The following is a 17939-nucleotide window of genomic DNA, read 5'->3' on the forward strand; positions in this document are numbered from 1 at the left end:
CTAGCCTCTGAGCAAAACCCTTTGCTCTGGACATCAGCTACAAGACATGACACTTCCTAACTGTGTTAGTCTTCATTTAATCCTTAAGAGGCTTAAACTGAGGGGGGTTTAAGAATGCCAAGAGGGGTCATAATAGTTTGTAGGCCAAACCGTTCAGACGCTACATACGTTTTCGTCTAGCTCTGCCACCGTTCACCGCAGATGCGGAAGGGCGACATCGGCGGATGCGGTGGATTGAGAGGCAGCCCATGCAAAACAACAGATAGTTTAAACTGACAGATTTTGATGGGGATTTTTTTATTATGCTAATTGGTTTTCCACAGGGGCCCATCAACTCTAAGGGGTTAATGAAGCGGGCAGGAGAGAGTTGTTCCATTGTCAGAGTCAAGAGCCCTTTCTCCAACAAGACATTGACTTTCACCACTCTTATCATACAGTGAAAGGTTAGGCAGGCCTATACTTACTATTCTGTCACATCATGCACAACCACAGCTAAAACTGAACCAAACAGAAAATGGATGACATCTCTCTCTGCTGGAACAAATGAGTGTCTTATATTCACCTGTGTTTGACACAGATCCTCACATGACCAATCTGGTCTGGACTCACTATAAAGACACAGTGTGAAGACAATTAGGCCAAGTCGACTTGCTGCTGCTCATAGCAAAACATAGACACGAACAGAAACCTTAGGGTGATTTATCTTATACTCTTCCTTTTCTGTACTTGGAGTGTTGTCACTACCCTTGCAAAGTGTGTGTGACCCCACTACTATCAGTGTGTCCAGCTGGCTTTTCTATTGGCGGAGGGGGTAGAAGGGTCCGTTAGCTCACAGGCAGCTGCGAAAGATGGAACTCACTCTCACACATATTCCAGAAGGATTGTGACATCATGCTAGGGGCATCCAGTTAGAGAGAGCAGAGAGAGGAGGCTTGTCAGAGGAGAAACACTTAAGACTCATAATAGTGACGCGTAAGTGCACTTTGTGTTTTGTTTTTTTAACATCCAGACCTGTACACTTTGAGCTAAACCAGCTGACACATGTAACTCTGTGGCATTAAAATACAGCCTTCAGAACAAAATGGTGTCGCTCTGACGCCAATGCATTGTTCACATGAAATCCCTAAACCAAAGAAAAATCTGGTAATAACAGTGGGGTTGACTAACTCACCACAGTGAGTTGGGTTATTACCTAGGCCTAAGTGAGCTGGGTATGTAGTGTACTTAAGAACTGCCATCTCCATGGTGAGTCTGTGTGAGAGCTTTCAGATTTGCTGAGTTCATATCTAATAGGTGATCTGTTGGGGCATTGTGAGATGCATTAGTTCAGTCCTGAGACCTACTGTGTGGTTAGAGGTGTGTGTGTGTGGCTGTGGAGTAGTGGTGAGAGTTTGTTCTGGTGTGTGACACACAGTGCTGTAGGATTTTGTCTATGTCGTTGTGGCTGCTGAGATGAGTGAATGTGAACCACACTCTGGCACACACACTATGGCTGTGTTTACACAGCCACTCTAGGAACTAAGGCTGGGAATTGCCAGGGACTTCAAGAGACAATATCATCACGATACTTAGGTGCCGGTACAATATGTATTGCGATACTCCCGTTTCAATATGTATTGCGATTAGATGCTGTGATTTCATTGCGATGATCCAAAAATATTGCTCACCGTATGTCTGCTGCAGAGGGACGAGAGCCATTAGAAAATGTGTTAATAATAATAAATTGCGTTAATCAAAACAATATATTGTAAAAAATATCCCCATATGTATCGATATTTTCCCCTATCACTACTAAGAACCCAAATTTGATTTTTTTTCTATATATCCACACTCAGTTGTACATGTGACCCATATAAGATTTGCGTATTCACACTGATGTAGCCTCTGAAGTAGCACACAGATACCATGCTCATTTCCTGTCACTGTTCCTTTACATTTTGGGGTGGTTGTCATGGTAACGGCAGGTCATGTGCAACAACAACAAAGAAGTTCTGAGCAAAATAAATCAGATCCGAGCGTGGAGACAGAGGAGCATTAGTGGGAAAAGGTACCCAATTTTCATCCTTGAGTAAAATTAAAGATACTACCTTAATAAAAAAATGACAAGAAAAAGTGAGTCACCCAGTAAAATACTACTTAAGTCTGAAAGTATTTGGTTTTAAATATACTTAAGTATTCCTTGTGAAATTATTTATACTTTTACTTTTGATACTTAAGTATATTTAAAACCAAATACTTTCAGACTTAAGTAGTATATTAAGCAAACCAGACGGCACGATTTTAGTTTTTGAAATGTACGGATAGCCAGGGGCACACTCCAACACTCAGACAATTTACAAACAAAGCATGTGTTTCGTGAGTCCGCCAGATCAGAGGCAGTAGAGATGTTCTCTTGATAAGTGCGTGAATTTGAATTTTCCTGCTAAGCATTTGAAATGTAACAAGTACTTTTGGGTGTCAGGGACAATGTATGGAGTAAAAAGTATATTATTTTCATTAGAAATGTAGTGGAGTAAAAGTAAAAGTTGTCAGTAAGAGGACAGATACCCATAGAAAGTACTTTAAAGTATTTTTACTTAAGTGGATCTTTCTATAAACAAGGGTACCAGTGAGCATTTCTTATAGTGGACAACTGTTTGGCGCTGTTACAAAGTCATTAGCCTTTTTTTTCTTCTCATGTGAATACATTAAGATAAAGGGGAACAAATTAGTTGAATCAAAACCTATGTTTAAACCCTTTCTCATGCTTTGAGTTCACATATTTGGCAAAAATCATGTGACAAAGCACTACCTTTCTTTCCTTACATTTATGATACTGTTCTCATATACTAAGCATTTAACAATTGAATTACACATTGACCTTGATCCTGTGAAATTCCTGGACATCGCTGTTGAACTCTTTTTGTATGGAGATCTCGGAAGTTTACTGTAACCTCCTAACATTTCGTATCTCCCTATGTTACGATGTGAAAACAGTTTTCATGGGCACACATATCCAAAATAATATGTGTGCTTGCAAAATCCAATGCTTTAAACAGAAAGAGGAACTTTAATATGATTAATAAAACAAACCAATAATGTCATTAACGGGGTTCTTCAATAATGGGGCTTGCAACGCCAGGATTGTGGGTTTGATTCCCACAGAGGACCAGTATGAAAAAAGTATGAAAATGTATGCACTCGCTACTGTAAGTCGCTCTGGATAAGAGTGTCTGCTAAATTACTAAAATGTAAATGTAAATGTGTAGCTGTTTAGTTGCTTGGGGACATTATCGTGCAACATCAGCTGATTCAGGAAATAATGTTGATTTCGAAGATTGACAGAACATTTTGCCGTCTACGTTATGGTAATTAGCCTACTTTGCGGACACCATTAAACAACATTCCTGATGTAAGATTACGGTCAGCGTACGTTTTGATAATTTGTTTCGTGAAAAAGGCATATTTATTTGTTTTTGAATACAAATTTACAAAAGCTTGTTTTTTGTTTTTTTGCATATAAAACTAAAAGAACTACTTGATATTTTGATGTTCAAATGTGGGTGGGGTTAAATGTGGAATGCCTGGTCAAGTGCACAGCCAACACTTCCTGTCCTTTCAAAGTAGGCGGTCACCCTTCTAACTCCATTCTATTATCTATTAATTAATAGCTGCCCATACCGTGCCACGGTAAGATTTCTCAGTTTCTGCATAAGATTTAGTGTATTGACTTACTAATAAACTGCTGTTACTGTAAATGGTTATCTGACTGATATAGTATATCCTAGCTACCTTGCTAACTATTGGTAATCTTTTTAAATTATGCTACAGTGAGGGAAAAATGTATTTGATCCCCTGCTGATTTTGTACATTTGCCCACTGACAAAGAAATGATCAGTCTATAATTTTAATGGTAGGTTTATTTGAACAGTGAGAGACAGAATAACAACAACAAAATCCTGAAAAACGCATGTAAAAAATGTTATAAATTGATTTGCATTTTAATGAGGAAAATAAGTATTTGACCCCTCTGCAAAACATGACTTAGTACTTGGTGGCAAAACCCTTGTTGGCAATCACAGAGGTCAGACGTTTCTTGTAGTTGGCCACCAGGTTTGCACACATCTCAGGAGGGATTTTGTCCCACTCCTCATTGCTCTGGATAAGAGCGTCTGCTAAATGACGTAAATGTATGCAGATCTTCTCCAAGTCATTAAGGTTTCGAGGCTGACGTTTAGAACTCGATCCTTCAGCTCCCTCCACAGATTTTCTATGGGATTAAGGTCTGGAGACTGGCTAGGCCACTCCAGGACCTTAAATGTGCTTCTTCTTGATCCACTCTGTTGCCTTGGCCGTGTATTTTGGGTCATTGTCATGCTGGAATACCCATCCACGACCCATTTTCAATGCCCTGGCTGATCCACAAAACTTTCACCCAGTTCTCCTCTGAATCATTCAGATGTTCATTGGCAAACTTCAGACGGCCCTGTATATGTGTTTTCTTGAGCAGGGGGACCTTGCGGGCGCTGCAGGATCTCAGTCCTTCACGGCGTAGTGTGTTACCAATTGTTTTCTTGGTGACTATGGTCCCAGCTGCCTTGAGATCATTGACAAGATCCTCCCGTGTAGTTCCGGGCTGATTCCTCACCGTTCTCATGATCATTGCAACTCCACGAGGTGAGATCTTGCATGGAGCCCCAGGCCGAGGGAGATTGACAGTTCTTTTGTGTTTCTTCCATTTGCGAATAATCGCACCAACTGTTGTCACCTTCTCACCAAGCTGCTTGGCGATGGTCTTGTAGCCCATTCCATCCTTGTGTAGGTCTACAATCTTGTCCCTGACATCCTTGGAGAGCTCTTTGGTCTTGACCATGGTGGAGAGTTTGGAATCTGATTGATTGATTGCTTCTGTGGACAGGTGTCTTTTATACAGGTAACAAACTGAGATTAGGAGCACTCCCTTTAAGAGTGTGCTCCTAATCTCAGCTCGTTACCTGTATAAAAAGACACCTGGGAGCCAGAAATCTTTCTGATTGAGAGGGGGTCAAATACTTATTTCCCTCATTAAAATGCAAATCAATTTATAACATTTTTGACATGCGTTTTTCTGGATTTTTTTGTTGTTATTCTGTCTCTCACTGTTCAAATAAACCTACCATTAAAATGATAGACTGATCATTTCTTTGTCAGTGGGCAAACGTACAAAATCAGCAGGGGATCAAATACTTTTTTCCCCTCACTGTATATAGCCAAAACAACAGTATCTATTGTTAGACTAGAGATATGCCCTAGCTATATTAAGTCAGTGGTTGCACATCTAACTAGCTGGCATGAAGCAAGGGTGTGAATAGTAGACATGTAAATATATCCTTTCACTTTTTACAGCAGGTATCCAGCTACCCAGACCTGTCTGACCAGCCTGATAGGGTGCCATGGGTGTGTCCTGCTTACACCTGAGCAAATCTGTGTGTATATAGCAATGGACTTATACATTTAACCAATGCCTCATGTGACGTGCTGTTGGTCCACCACACACCCGAAGGGTTGTGGTGTCCTGTCCAGAAACAACCCCAAGCCCTTACCCCTAGACACTTGTGGAGATCTGAGAGAATTGGACAGGTGTAAGCAACAATGCCAAAATTCCACCAAGCCTATCAGAGGGTAAGGTGGAGCTCTCAACATATCACCACACATCAATCCCTCTCAGATCTCTACAAGTGTCTACATTCTCGACAGTAGGCACTAGGGTTTGTTTATGGACAGGCCATGGGTATTATGGTAGCTCAGTCAGTCAGTCTGGCACTGCCAAAAATGTTTAACCCTTTAGAAGCCTTAGCGGCCATCAACAGCCCTTCTTTAAATTACTATAGCTGGCCTTGTTTTTCTAACAATAATATCTGTGTCAATATGGCAAAATTACTTGCTAACAACCTGTCGTCGAAAATCTTACCTTGGCACAGTGGCACGGTATGGACAGCTATTAATTAATAGATAACAGATTCATAGAAATGGAGTTAGAAGTGTGAACACCACTTTGAAAGGACAGGAAGTGTTGGCTCTGCACTTGACCAGGCATTCCAAATTTAACCCCATCCACATTTGAACATCAAAATATCAAGTAGCTTTTTAAAATGTATTCGAAAACGAATAAATAGGCCCTTTTCACGAAACAAATGATCAAAACGTACGCTGACCGTAATCTTACAAATGATAGTCCCACTAAGCCCAAACCAGATGGGATGGCGTATCAATGCAGAATGCGGTGGTAGCCATGCTGGTTAAGTGTGCCTTGAATTCTAAATAAATCACAGACAGTGTCCCCAGCAAAGCACCCTCACACCATAACACCTCCATGCTTTACGGTGGGAAATACACATGCGGAGATCATCCGTTCACCCACACCGCGTCCTACAAAGTCACGCCGGTTGGAACCAAAAATCTCAACATCAATACGGAAAATGTCAAGAACTTTGAAAGTTTCTTCAAGTGCAGTTGCAAAGACCATCAAGAGCTAGGATGAAACTGACTCTAATAAGGATGGCCACAGGAATGGAAGACACAGAGTTACCTCTGAGCAGAGGATAAGTTCATTAGAGTTACCAGCCTCAGAAATTGCAGCCCAAATAAATGCTTCACAGAGTTCAAGTCACAGACATCAACATCAACTGTTCAGAGGAGACTGTGTGAATCAGGCCTTCATGGTCAAATTGTTGCAAAGAAACCACTACTAAAGGACACCAATAAGAAGAAGAGACCTGCTTGGGCCAAGAAACACAAGCAATGGATATTAGACTGGTGGAAATGTGTATTTTGGTCTGGAGACCAAATTGGAAAGCATTCCAGGTGAAGCTGGTTGAGAGAATGCCAAGAGGGGGCAAAGCTGTCATCAAGGCAAAGGGTGGCTATTTGAAGAATCTCAAATACAAAATATATTTTGATTTGTTTAACACTTTTTTGGTTACTACATGATTCCATGTGTTATTTCATAGTCTTGATGTCTTCACTATTATTCTACACCGTAGAAAATTGTAAAAATAAAGAAAAATCCTTGAATGAGTAGGTGTCCAAACTTTTGACTGGTACTATCTATATATATATATATATATATATATATATATATATATATATATATATATATACACACATACACACAGTGAGGGAAAAAAGTATTTGATTCCCTGCTGATTTTGTACGTTTGCCCACTGACAAAGAAATGATCAGTCTATAATTTTAATGGTAGGTTTATTTGAACAGTGAGAGACAGAATAACAACAACAAAATCCAGAAAAACGCATGTAAAAAAATGTTATAAATTGATTTGCATTTTAATGAGGGAAATAAGTATTTGACCCCCTCTCAATCAGAAAGATTTTTGGCTCCCAGGTGTCTTTTATACAGGTAACGAGCTGAGATTAGGAGCACACTCTTAAAGGGAGTGCTCCTAATCTCAGCTTGTTACCTGTATAAAAAGACACCTGTCCACAGAAGCAATCAATCAGATTCCAAACTCTCCACCATGGCCAAGACCAAAGAGCTCTCCAAGGATGTCAGGAACAAGATTGTAGACCTACACAAGGCTGGAATGGGCTACAAGACCATCGCCAAGCAGCTTGGTGAGAAGGTGACAACAGTTGGTGCGATTATTTGCAAATGGAAGAAACAAAAAAGAACTGTCAATCTCCCTCGGCCTGGGGCTCCATGCAAGATCTCACCTCGTGGAGTTGCAATGATCATGAGAACGGTGAGGAATCAGCCCAGAACTACACGGGAGGATCTTGTCAATGATCTCAAAGCAGCTGGGACAATAGTCACCAAGAAAACAATTGGTAACACACTACGCCGATAAGGACTGAAATCCTGCAGCGCCCGCAAGGTCCCCCTGCACAAGAAAGCACATATACAGGCCCGTCTGAAGTTTGCCAATTAACATCTGAATGATTCAGAGGAGAACTGGGTGAAAGTGTTGTGGTCAGATGAGACTAAAATCGAGCTCTTTGGCATCAACTCAACTCGCCGTGTTTAGAGGAGGAGGAATGCTGCCTATGACCCCAAGAACACCATCCCCACCGTCAAACATGGAGGTGGAAACATTATGCTTTGGGGGTGTTTTTTCTGCTAAGGGGACAGGACAACTTCACCGCATCAAAGGGACGATGGACGGGGCCATGTACCGTCAAATCTTGGGTGAGAACCTCCTTCCCTCAGCCAGGGCATTGAAAATGGGTCGTGGATGGGTATTCCAGCATGATAATGACCCAAAACACACAGCCAAGGCAATAAAGGAGTGGCTCAAAAAGAAGCACATTAAGGTCCTGGAGTGGCCTAGCCAGTCACCAGACCTTAATCCCATAGAAAATCTGTGGAGGGAGCTGAAGGTTCGAGTTGCCAAACGTCAGCCTCGAAACCTTAATGACTTGGAGAAGATCTGCAAAGAGGAGTGGGACAAAATCCCTCCTGAGATGTGTGCAAACCTGGTGGCCAACTACAAGAAACATCTGACCTCTGATTGCCAACAAGGGCTTTGCCACCAAGTACTAAGTCATGTTTTGCAGAGGGGTCAAATACTTATTTCCCTCATTAAAATGCAAATCAATTTATAAAAATTTTGACATGCGTTTTTCTGGATATTGTTGTTGTTATTCTGTCTCTCACTGTTCAAATAAACCTACCATTAAAATTATAGACTGATCATGTCTTTGTCAGTGGGCAAACGTACAAAATCAGCAGGGGATCAAATACTTTTTTCCCCTCACTGTATATATATATATATATATACATACAGTTGAAGTCGGAAGTTTACATACACTTTAGGTTGGAGTCATTAAAACTCGTTTTTCAACCACTCCACAAATTTCTTGTTAACAAACTATAGTTTTGTGCATGACAAGTAATTTTTCCAACAATTGTTTACAGACAGATTATTTCATTTATAATTCACTGTATCACAATTCTAGTGGGTCAGAAGTTTACATACACTACGTTGACTGTGCCTTTAAACAGCTTGGAAAATTCCAGAAAATGATGTCATGGCTTTAGAAGCTTATGATAGGCTAATTGACATCATTTGAGGCAATTTGAAGTGTACCTGTGGATGTACTTCAAGGCCTACCTTCAAATTCAATGCCTCTTTGCTTGACATCATGGGAAAATCTAATGAAATCAGCCAAAACCTCAGAAAAAAAATTCTACACCTCCACAAGTCTGGTTCGTCCTTGGGAACAATTTCCAAACGCCTAACGGTACCACGTTCATCTGTACAAACAATAGCACGCAAGTATAAACACCATGGGACCACGCAGCTGTCATACCGCTCAGGAAGGAGACGCGTTCTGTCTCCTAGAGATGAACGTACTTTGGTGCGAAAAGTGCAAATCAATCCCAGAACAACAGCAAAGGACCTTCTGAAGATGCTGGAGGAAACAGGTACAAAAGTATCTATATCCACAGTAAAACGATTCCTATATTGACATAACCTGAAAGACCGCTCAGCAAGGAAGAAGCCACTGCTCCAAAACCGGCATAAAAAAGCCAGACTACGGTTTGCAACTACACATGGGGACAAAGATCGTACCTTTTGGAGAAATGTCCTCTGGTCTGATGAAACAAAAATATAACTAACTGTTTGGCCATAATGACCATTGTTATGTTTGGAGGAAGAAGGGGGTAGCTTGCAAGCCGAAGAACACCATCCCAACCGTGAAGCACAGGGGTGGCAAGATCATGCTGTGGGGGTGTTTTGCTGCAGGAGGGCCTAGTGCACTTCACAAAATAGATGGCATCATGAGGAAGGAAAATTATGTGGATATACTGAAGCAACATCTCAAGTCATCAGTCAGGAAGTTAAAGCTTGGTTACAAATGGGTCTTCCAAATGGACAATGACCCCAAGCATACTTCCAAAGTTGTGGCAAAATGGCTTAAGTACAACAAAGTCAAGGTATTGGAGTGGCCAAAAGCCCTGACCTCAATCCTATAGAAAATGTGTGGGCAGAACTGAAAAAGCATGTGCGAGCAAGGAGGCCTACAAACCTGACTCAGTTACACCAGCTCTGTCAGGAGGAATGGGCCAAAATTCACCCAACTTATTGTGGGAAGCTTGTGGAAGGCTACCCGAAACGTTTGACCCAAGTTAAACAATTTAAAGGCAATGCTACCTAATACTAATTGAGTGTATGTAAACTTCTGACCCACTGGGAATCTGATGAAATAAATAAAAGCTGAAATAAATCACTCTACTATTATTCTGACGTTTCACATTCTTAAAATAAAGTGGTGATCCTAACTGAACTATGACAGGGGATGTTTACTAGGATTAAATGTCAGGAATTTTTAAAACGGAGTTTAAATGTATTTGGCTAAGGTGTATGTAAACTTCCGACTTCAACTGTGTGTGTAATTATATATATATATATATATATATATATAACTCAGCAAAAAAAAGAAACGCCCTCTCATTGTCAACTGTGTTTATTTTCAGCAAACTTAACATGTGTAAATATTTCTATAAACATAAGATTCAACAACTGAGACATAAAATGAACAAGTTCCAGAGACATGTGACTAACAGAAATTGAATAATGTGTCCCTGAACAAAGGTGGGGTCAAAATCAAAAGTAACAGTCAGTATCTGGTGTGGCTACCAGCTGCATTAAGTACTGCAGTGAATCTCATCCTCATGGACTGCACCAGATTTGCCAGTTCTTCCTGTGAGATGTTACCCCACTCTTCCACCAAGGCACCTGCAAGTTCCCAGACATTTCTTGGGGGAATGGCCCTAGCCCTCACCCTCCGATCCAACAGGTCCCAGACGTGTTCAAAGGGATTGAGATCCGGGCTCTTCGCTGGCCATGGCAGAACACTGACATTCCTGTCTTGCAGGAAATCACGCACAGAACGAGCAGTATGGCTGGTGGCATTGTCATGCTGAAGGGTCATGTCAGGATGAGCCTGCAGGAAGGGTACCACATGAGGGAGGAGGATGTCTTCCCTGTAACGCACAGCGTTGAGATTGCCTGCAATGACAACAAGCCCAGTCCGATGATGCTGTGACACACCGCCCCAGACCATGACGACCCTCCACCTCCAAATCGATCCCGCTCCAGAGTACAGGCCTCGGTGTAACGCTCATTCCGTTGATGATAAACGCGAATCCGACCATCACCCCTGGTGAGACAAAACTGCGACTCGTCAGTGAAGAGCACTTCTTCCCAGTCATGTCTGGTCCAGCGACGGTGGGTTTGTGCCCATAGGCGACGTTGTTGCCGGTAATGTCTGGTGAGGACCTGCCTAACAACAGGCCTACAAGCCCTCCGTCTAGCCTCTCTCAGCCTATTGCAGACAGTCTGAGCTCTGATGGAGGGATTGTGCGTTCCTGGTGTAACTATGGCAGTTGTTGCCATCCTGTACCTGTCCCGCAGGTGTGATGTTCGGCTGTACCGATCCTGTGCAGGTGTTGTTACACATGGTCTGCCACTGCGAGGACGATTAGCTGTCCGTCCTATCTCCCTGTAGCGCTGACTTAGGCGTCTCACAGTACGGACATTGCAATTTATTGCCCTGCCACATCTGCAGTCCTCATGCCTCCTTGCAGCATGTCTAAGGCATGTTCACGCAGATGAGCAGGGACCCTGGGCATCTTTCTTTTGGTGTTTTTCAGAATCAGTAGAAAGGCCTCTTTAGTGTCCTAAGTTTTCATAACTGTGACCTTAATTGCCTACCGTCTGTAAGCTGTTAGTGTCTTAACGACCGTTCCACAGGTGCATGTTCATTAATTGTTTATGGTTCATTGAACAAGCATGGAAAACAGTGTTTAAACCCTTTACAATGAAGATCTGTGAAGTTATTTGGATTTTAAAAAATTATCTTTGAAAGACAGCGTCCTGAAAAAAGGATGTTTCTTTTTTTGCTGAGATATATATATATATATACACACACACACAGTGGGGAGAACAAAAGTATTTGATACACTGCCGATTTTGCAGGTTTTCCTACTTACAAAGCATGTAGAGGTCTGTAATTTTTATCATAGGTACACTTCAACTGTGAGAGACGGAATCTAAAACAAAAATCCAGAAAATCACATTGTATGATTTTTAAGTAATTAATTTGCATTTAATTGCATGACATACGTATTTGATACATCAGAAAAGCAGAACTTAATATTTGGTACAGAAACCTGTTTGCAATTACAGAGATCATACGTTTCCTGTAGGTCTTGACCAGGTTTGCACACACTGCAGCAGGGATTTTGGCCCACTCCTCCATACAGACCTTCTCCAGATCCTTCAGGTTTCGGGGCTGTCGCTGGGCAATACGGACTTTCTGCTCCCTCCAAAGATTTTCTATTGGGTTCAGGTCTGGAGACTGGCTAGGCCACTCCAGGACCTTGAGATGCTTCTTACGGAGCCACTCAGTTGCGCTGGCTGTGTGTTTCGGGTCGTTGTCATGCTGGAAGACCCAGCCACGACCCATCTTCAATGCTCTTACTGAGGGAAGGAGGTTGTTGGCCAAGATCTCGCGATACATGGCCCCATCCATCCTCCCCTCAATACGGTGCAGTCGTCCTGTCCCCTTTGCAGAAAAGCATCCCCAAAAAATGATGTTTCCACCTCCATGCTTCACGGTTGGGATGGTGTTCTTGGGGTTGTACTCATCCTTCTTCTTCCTCCAAACACGGCAAGTGGAGTTTAGACCAAAAAGCTCTATTTTTGTCTCATCAGACCACATGACCTTCTCCCATTCCTCCTCTGGATGATCCAGATGGTCATTGGCAAACTTCAGACGGGCCTGGACATGCGCTGGCTTGAGCAGGGGGACCTTGCGTGCGCTGCAGGATTTTAATCCATGACCGCGTAGTGTGTTACTAATGGTTTTCTTTGAGACTGTGGTCCCAGCTCTCTTCAGGTCATTGACCAGGTCCTGCCGTGTAGTTCTGGGCTGATCCCTCACCTTCCTCATGATCATTGATGCCCCACGAGGTGAGATCTTGCATGGAGCCCCAGACCAAGGGTGATTGACCGTCATCTTGAACTTCTTCCATTTTCTAATAATTGCGCCAACAGTTGTTGCCGTCTCACCAAGCTGCTTGCCTATTGTCCTGTAGCCCATCCCAGCCTTGTGCAGGTCTACAATTTTATCCCTGATGTCCTTACACAGCTCTCTGGTCTTGGCCATTGTGGAGAGGTTGGAGTCTGTTTGATTGAGTGTGTGGACAGGTGTCTTTTATACAGGTAACAAGTTCAAACAGGTGCAGTTAATACAGGTAATGAGTGGAGAACAGGAGGGCTTCTTAAAGAAAAACTAACAGGTCTGTGAGAGCCGGAATTCTTACTGGTTGGTAGGTGATCAAATACTTATGTCATTCAATAAAATGCAAATTAATCACTTAATGTGATTTTCTGGATTTTTGTTTTAGATTCCGTCTCTCACAGTTGAAGTGTACCTATGATAAAAATAACAGACCTCTACATGCTTTGTAAGTAGGAAAACCTGCAAAATCGGCAGTGTATCAAATACTTGTTCTCTCCACTGTGTGTGTGTATATATATATATATCCCATATATATCTCAAAATGACGGCACCGAAGAGGCAACGACATTTCACTGTGGTAGAGGCTATATCCGGGTTGGTTGGTGATAGGGATTGGACACGTCCTTGTACGTTGAAAGCGATTATGTCGAGGTGAGTGAAAACAGCAGACTATAGGTGTGGTGTCGTTGATGTTTGATGCTTTGAAATTTGGGGAATAGCGCTCAGATTAGCAAATCCTGTCATGATCACTTGGTTGGTACAGGCGAGCACATCAGCAGTGGAAATAGTTGCAGTGTTTAGCTGTATACAGTCAGCTAACTAGTTGGTTTTTTTGTCTTGTTTCTACCAATGTAATTCAAATGGAAACGGCCCAAGCTGCTTGCTATACCTAGCTAGCTACCTAGCTAGTCTGTCAGGCAAGAAAAGTTGTGTGGAGGTACATTTGTGCTGCTCTTGAAAGCGTCAACCTCAGCTGTCACTTTCACTAGCTAGCCATACAGACAACCAGCTAACTAACAACTGAAATGGAGATGAGTAATTTGTGTTTATCTGCTGGGCTTAGGTCAATGGTTTTTCATGTTTTCTAGGTACAAATCAGATATTCATAGGCTATACATTGCCTAGTTTTCCTATTATTTGACAGTTTAGCTGTCGTGTTAGGGTAAATGCTCGCGCAAGTTGCTTGTTTTGTCCCATTTCTACCGATGCAATTAATTTGGAAACTGTCCCTCCTTCGTAAATTAATTTTGATGTCACTTGATTGTCTCACTCCCTCCCTACAAAGACAACCAGCTAACTACGCCCATCGAAATAGATGAAGAATTATTCTAAACCTGTTTGGCAAAATGTTGGTGTAATCTTTGTAATCTTTTACTTTCAACATCCTAAATAAACAATAGTTGATGTGTTCAACCTGTAAGCCGTTGTTGCATATATTTTTACTTCTTACATCTTTAAAAAGTAATCTGACTATGGGTCTTGAAGTGTATAGTCTGACCCACCTAAGAACATATTCATGAACTTTTTTTGTGTACTCTATCCTGTCTGACATACATATGCACAACATGACCTGAGAAACCATCTGGCCACTAAGGGCTTCATAAATTAATTTTGATTGATTGAAAGTGCTGTATAGCATCATGATGGTACTGTTTACTGTGTGTGTGTGTGTGTGTGTGTGTGTGTATTTGTGTGGGGGGGGGTCTTAAAAATTCAAATAGCAAAATGATCCTTGGTATGACCACCTTAAAACAATTCCATATAGCTTAGTATTATTTTGGGTTGACAATTAGGCTATTACCATTATATTTTACTGTTAAAATAGGGCTCCAGAATTTGTATTCAATAAGATGAATTTGCCTACGTCTTTATGTGCACTAATATCATAGGCTAATTTATTCACGTTCTCTATTCCTTCTCCTTCATCCCCTCTTCCCTATTGTCATCTTCCTGACATTCAACCCCTGGCTTCCTCTCCTGTCTCTGGGATTGGAACAGTCTTCATCAAGGTCCACACAGTGACATGAAGTGTGTGTGTGTGTGTGTGTCTGAGTAGTACACACAAAGCTCTGTTACGCATCATTGTTTGGCGTCATTCTTGCTCAGGCCTACTAGAGGCCTTTCAGAAAGCATCCCAAATACATTCACTCTCTCAAACACACACAGTGACACACTCCACAAGGGCATAGATCCAGCTCAGTCCTCATTTCACGTAATCAAGGAGGCTAGTATGCCTGGAACCTTTAATTTATGCCAACTTACTACACCCACAATTCAGACAGAATTTTTTACGGGACTGTCTGGTTAGTTTGCAATGATGTTAATTATGCAAATCATGAAGACAGACACAGAGGCTCTTTACAAAAACATCCCACAACCCTAGGTAGCTGAATTGGCCCAACCTCTTAAAAAACACACAAGCGGATTTGCTCGGGTTTTTCCGAGTATCACACACACGGGGAATGACACAGCTGTTCACCTTTATCATTTAGCAGCGGTCATGGGCTATGATCTGAGCTTGGCTTACAAAACCCCATAAAATAACTAACCTTAATTCACTGGGCCGATAACATCCACAGGCAAACAATTCAACTATCCTTGCCACCATCTGATAAAGCAGTGGCTTGGACTACAATGCCACAGTAACAGGCAAACTGGGAGAGGAGAGTTGGTGGGAGAGGAAAGTTTGGTTGAGGCAGTCAGAGCAGCAGGGAACAACCTCAAAGCAATAGGCTGGCTATATAAAGACTGTTATACTGCATACTGTATGACTCAGACCTTTAGGAGCTTAATATATCACACAATCGACCAAAGCAAAGTCCGAAGCCTAAAAACGAACAACAAACATCCCCACTGGAGATTTCATATGCACACTATCCTGCATAGTCAAGACATTTCTCAAGTCTGACTGGCATTTCCATTATCATAATGAAATTACTGCGTAGCAAAGTGTTCTTGTCCAAACAGCAGATATTTCTCTACTCTAAAATGGCTGGTGCGGAAGGGATTTAGGCCAAATGTCCTAGTATCTTCTTAAGCTCACACTTATTGAAGACACAAACTTGTCTGTTCACTGCCTTGCGCAACCTGCCCATTGTCCAATTCCTTTTTGACCTGCATCTCAAAATGGCTACTTCTTGATCCTTTGGAATGACATTGTCAAAAGGAAATTGTAGGGTTACACGTTAAAGTCAAAATGTATGCCTCTTCACCACAATATCGCACACATAGTGTAGGTAAAGGACACGTAGAGCTGGGACGATAAACCCAAAATTATCGACACTGACCAAACCGATCACTTAACGCATGCATTTTGCAGATATCGTTCATTACGATAAGTAGACTATACTAGAGAAATGTGAAGCTTGAAATGAAATACGTTTCCTAATATGGGTGATTGTTAATTGGACAATTGATGGCTACAACCATCAAACCAGTAGTAGTCGTTTAAAGGATAATACAAATAAAAAAACAGTGGTGCACATTAATATTATAAACTTAGCGTTCCATTTATTGTTATTACATCAATTCAGGCAATTTATCACGATATGGATTTTTGTCCACATCACCCAGCTTTAACAGGTAGGTACTACTTACATGTGCAGTTCATCCATTGACAGTCACCGACACAAGTGTCACAAGTGAGTTCAGCACATCCATCATCTGAAAGGGGAAACATCAATCAACATACAAGTAATTATTAGTGTATAACAAAGGTTAGTTGTAATAGAGCAGAATTGTCACCAATGAGGGAATTAGCCCAACTGATGGATATATACCTAATTGGACTTGCCAGGAAGGTATTTACTTAGACACAACATGGCAACCTCTAACGTTGGTGCATGACATTTAAAACACCTGTGCGTGTAACTAATGGAAAGATGAGAGGGACTGAGAGAACCGCTGTCCCAATGAAGGACTTTAATATTTATTGTCCCTCTGTCCGTGTGACTTATGTAGCTTGACATGTGATTTTTCTGGGCAAATATAGCTATAGCTTAATAACGCAATATAAATTCAAATGTGACGTAAGGCTGACAGGCAAGCAAGGGACAGTTGGCTAATAAGAGAATAGCTGGCCGTTTCACTAACCACCTATCTTCTAAAGTTATAATGTTGTCCAAGGGTACAATAACCAAAGCCCATATTAAACAATGACATATATGAGCCTGTTATTTCAGGGTTGCTGACTACAGTTATTTTGTCCTAAAAGCTAGCAGCTATGACGATAGCCAACGTGGGCTTCTTGATATGTCGCTCGCAGTCTGAAAAAAAGGCTAGAGAGGGCTAGCTCAGCTGGCTACAGTAAGCTCCACACGTCTATCATTATAAGAACGAACAAACTTGACAACACGTATGACTCGCACACATCGTTTTCAGAAACGGTTTGCTGTCACATTCGGGGCAACTAGATCGACATGTGGCATAAATATGCACTCAAAACGTCTCGCGCAGTTATGTCTACGAGCTAGCGCTTAGCTCGCTGGCTTTACAATGCAGAGAGCGCGAGAACAAGCTGTGCTTTGCTAGGTCGCAAACTTACCTACGTTCGCAACTGTTGTTGCAGCCACCAAGGCGAGGACTAATGTAACGTAGACAAGTTTTAAGTACATGTTGTTTAATTTCTATTTTTCCTCAACTTGTTCGTTGTTCCACCCAAATTATGCAGAGTCCCGAGAGATATCTGACTTCTGATGGATACAGGTATTCTGACGCTGTTGCTAGCTAACTGCCTACTCCTTCTTCTTCTTCTTCTTCTTCAGTGGAGTTTATCGGCAGTTGGCATCCAAGGTTATGGTGCATTACCGCCACCTACTGTACTGGATTGTGGGCCAGAGAGAGGGAGAAACTAAATCCTCCCTGCCAGCCCCGTTGCTCTTAAAAAAGATAACAAAATATTTGAGACAATATCTAATGACGTTCTGCTCAATA

The 17939-nt window shown here is 41.8% G+C and overlaps 1 protein-coding gene across 2 annotated transcripts in view; it reads right to left on the bottom strand.

The window, feature by feature from the left end:
- LOC311108693 (porimin-like) overlaps positions 1-17728 on the bottom strand; it is a 31028-nt gene extending 13300 nt beyond the window's left edge. For both annotated transcript variants that reach the window (XM_084151413.1, XM_084151412.1), the window contains exons 1-2: positions 17551-17728; positions 16605-16670 (exon numbers count right to left, since the gene is read on the bottom strand). In XM_084151413.1, coding sequence (XP_084007539.1) covers positions 16605-16670; positions 17551-17620 — 136 coding nt within the window. In that variant the 5' untranslated portion in view covers positions 17621-17728. The remainder of the gene's footprint in view (positions 1-16604; positions 16671-17550) is intronic.
- Positions 17729-17939: the final 211 nt, after the last annotated feature.

The sequence above is a fragment of the Coregonus lavaretus genome, assembly GCF_964263955.1.
Source record: "Coregonus lavaretus genome assembly, chromosome: 33".
NCBI classification, from domain to species: Eukaryota; Metazoa; Chordata; class Actinopteri; order Salmoniformes; family Salmonidae; genus Coregonus; species Coregonus lavaretus.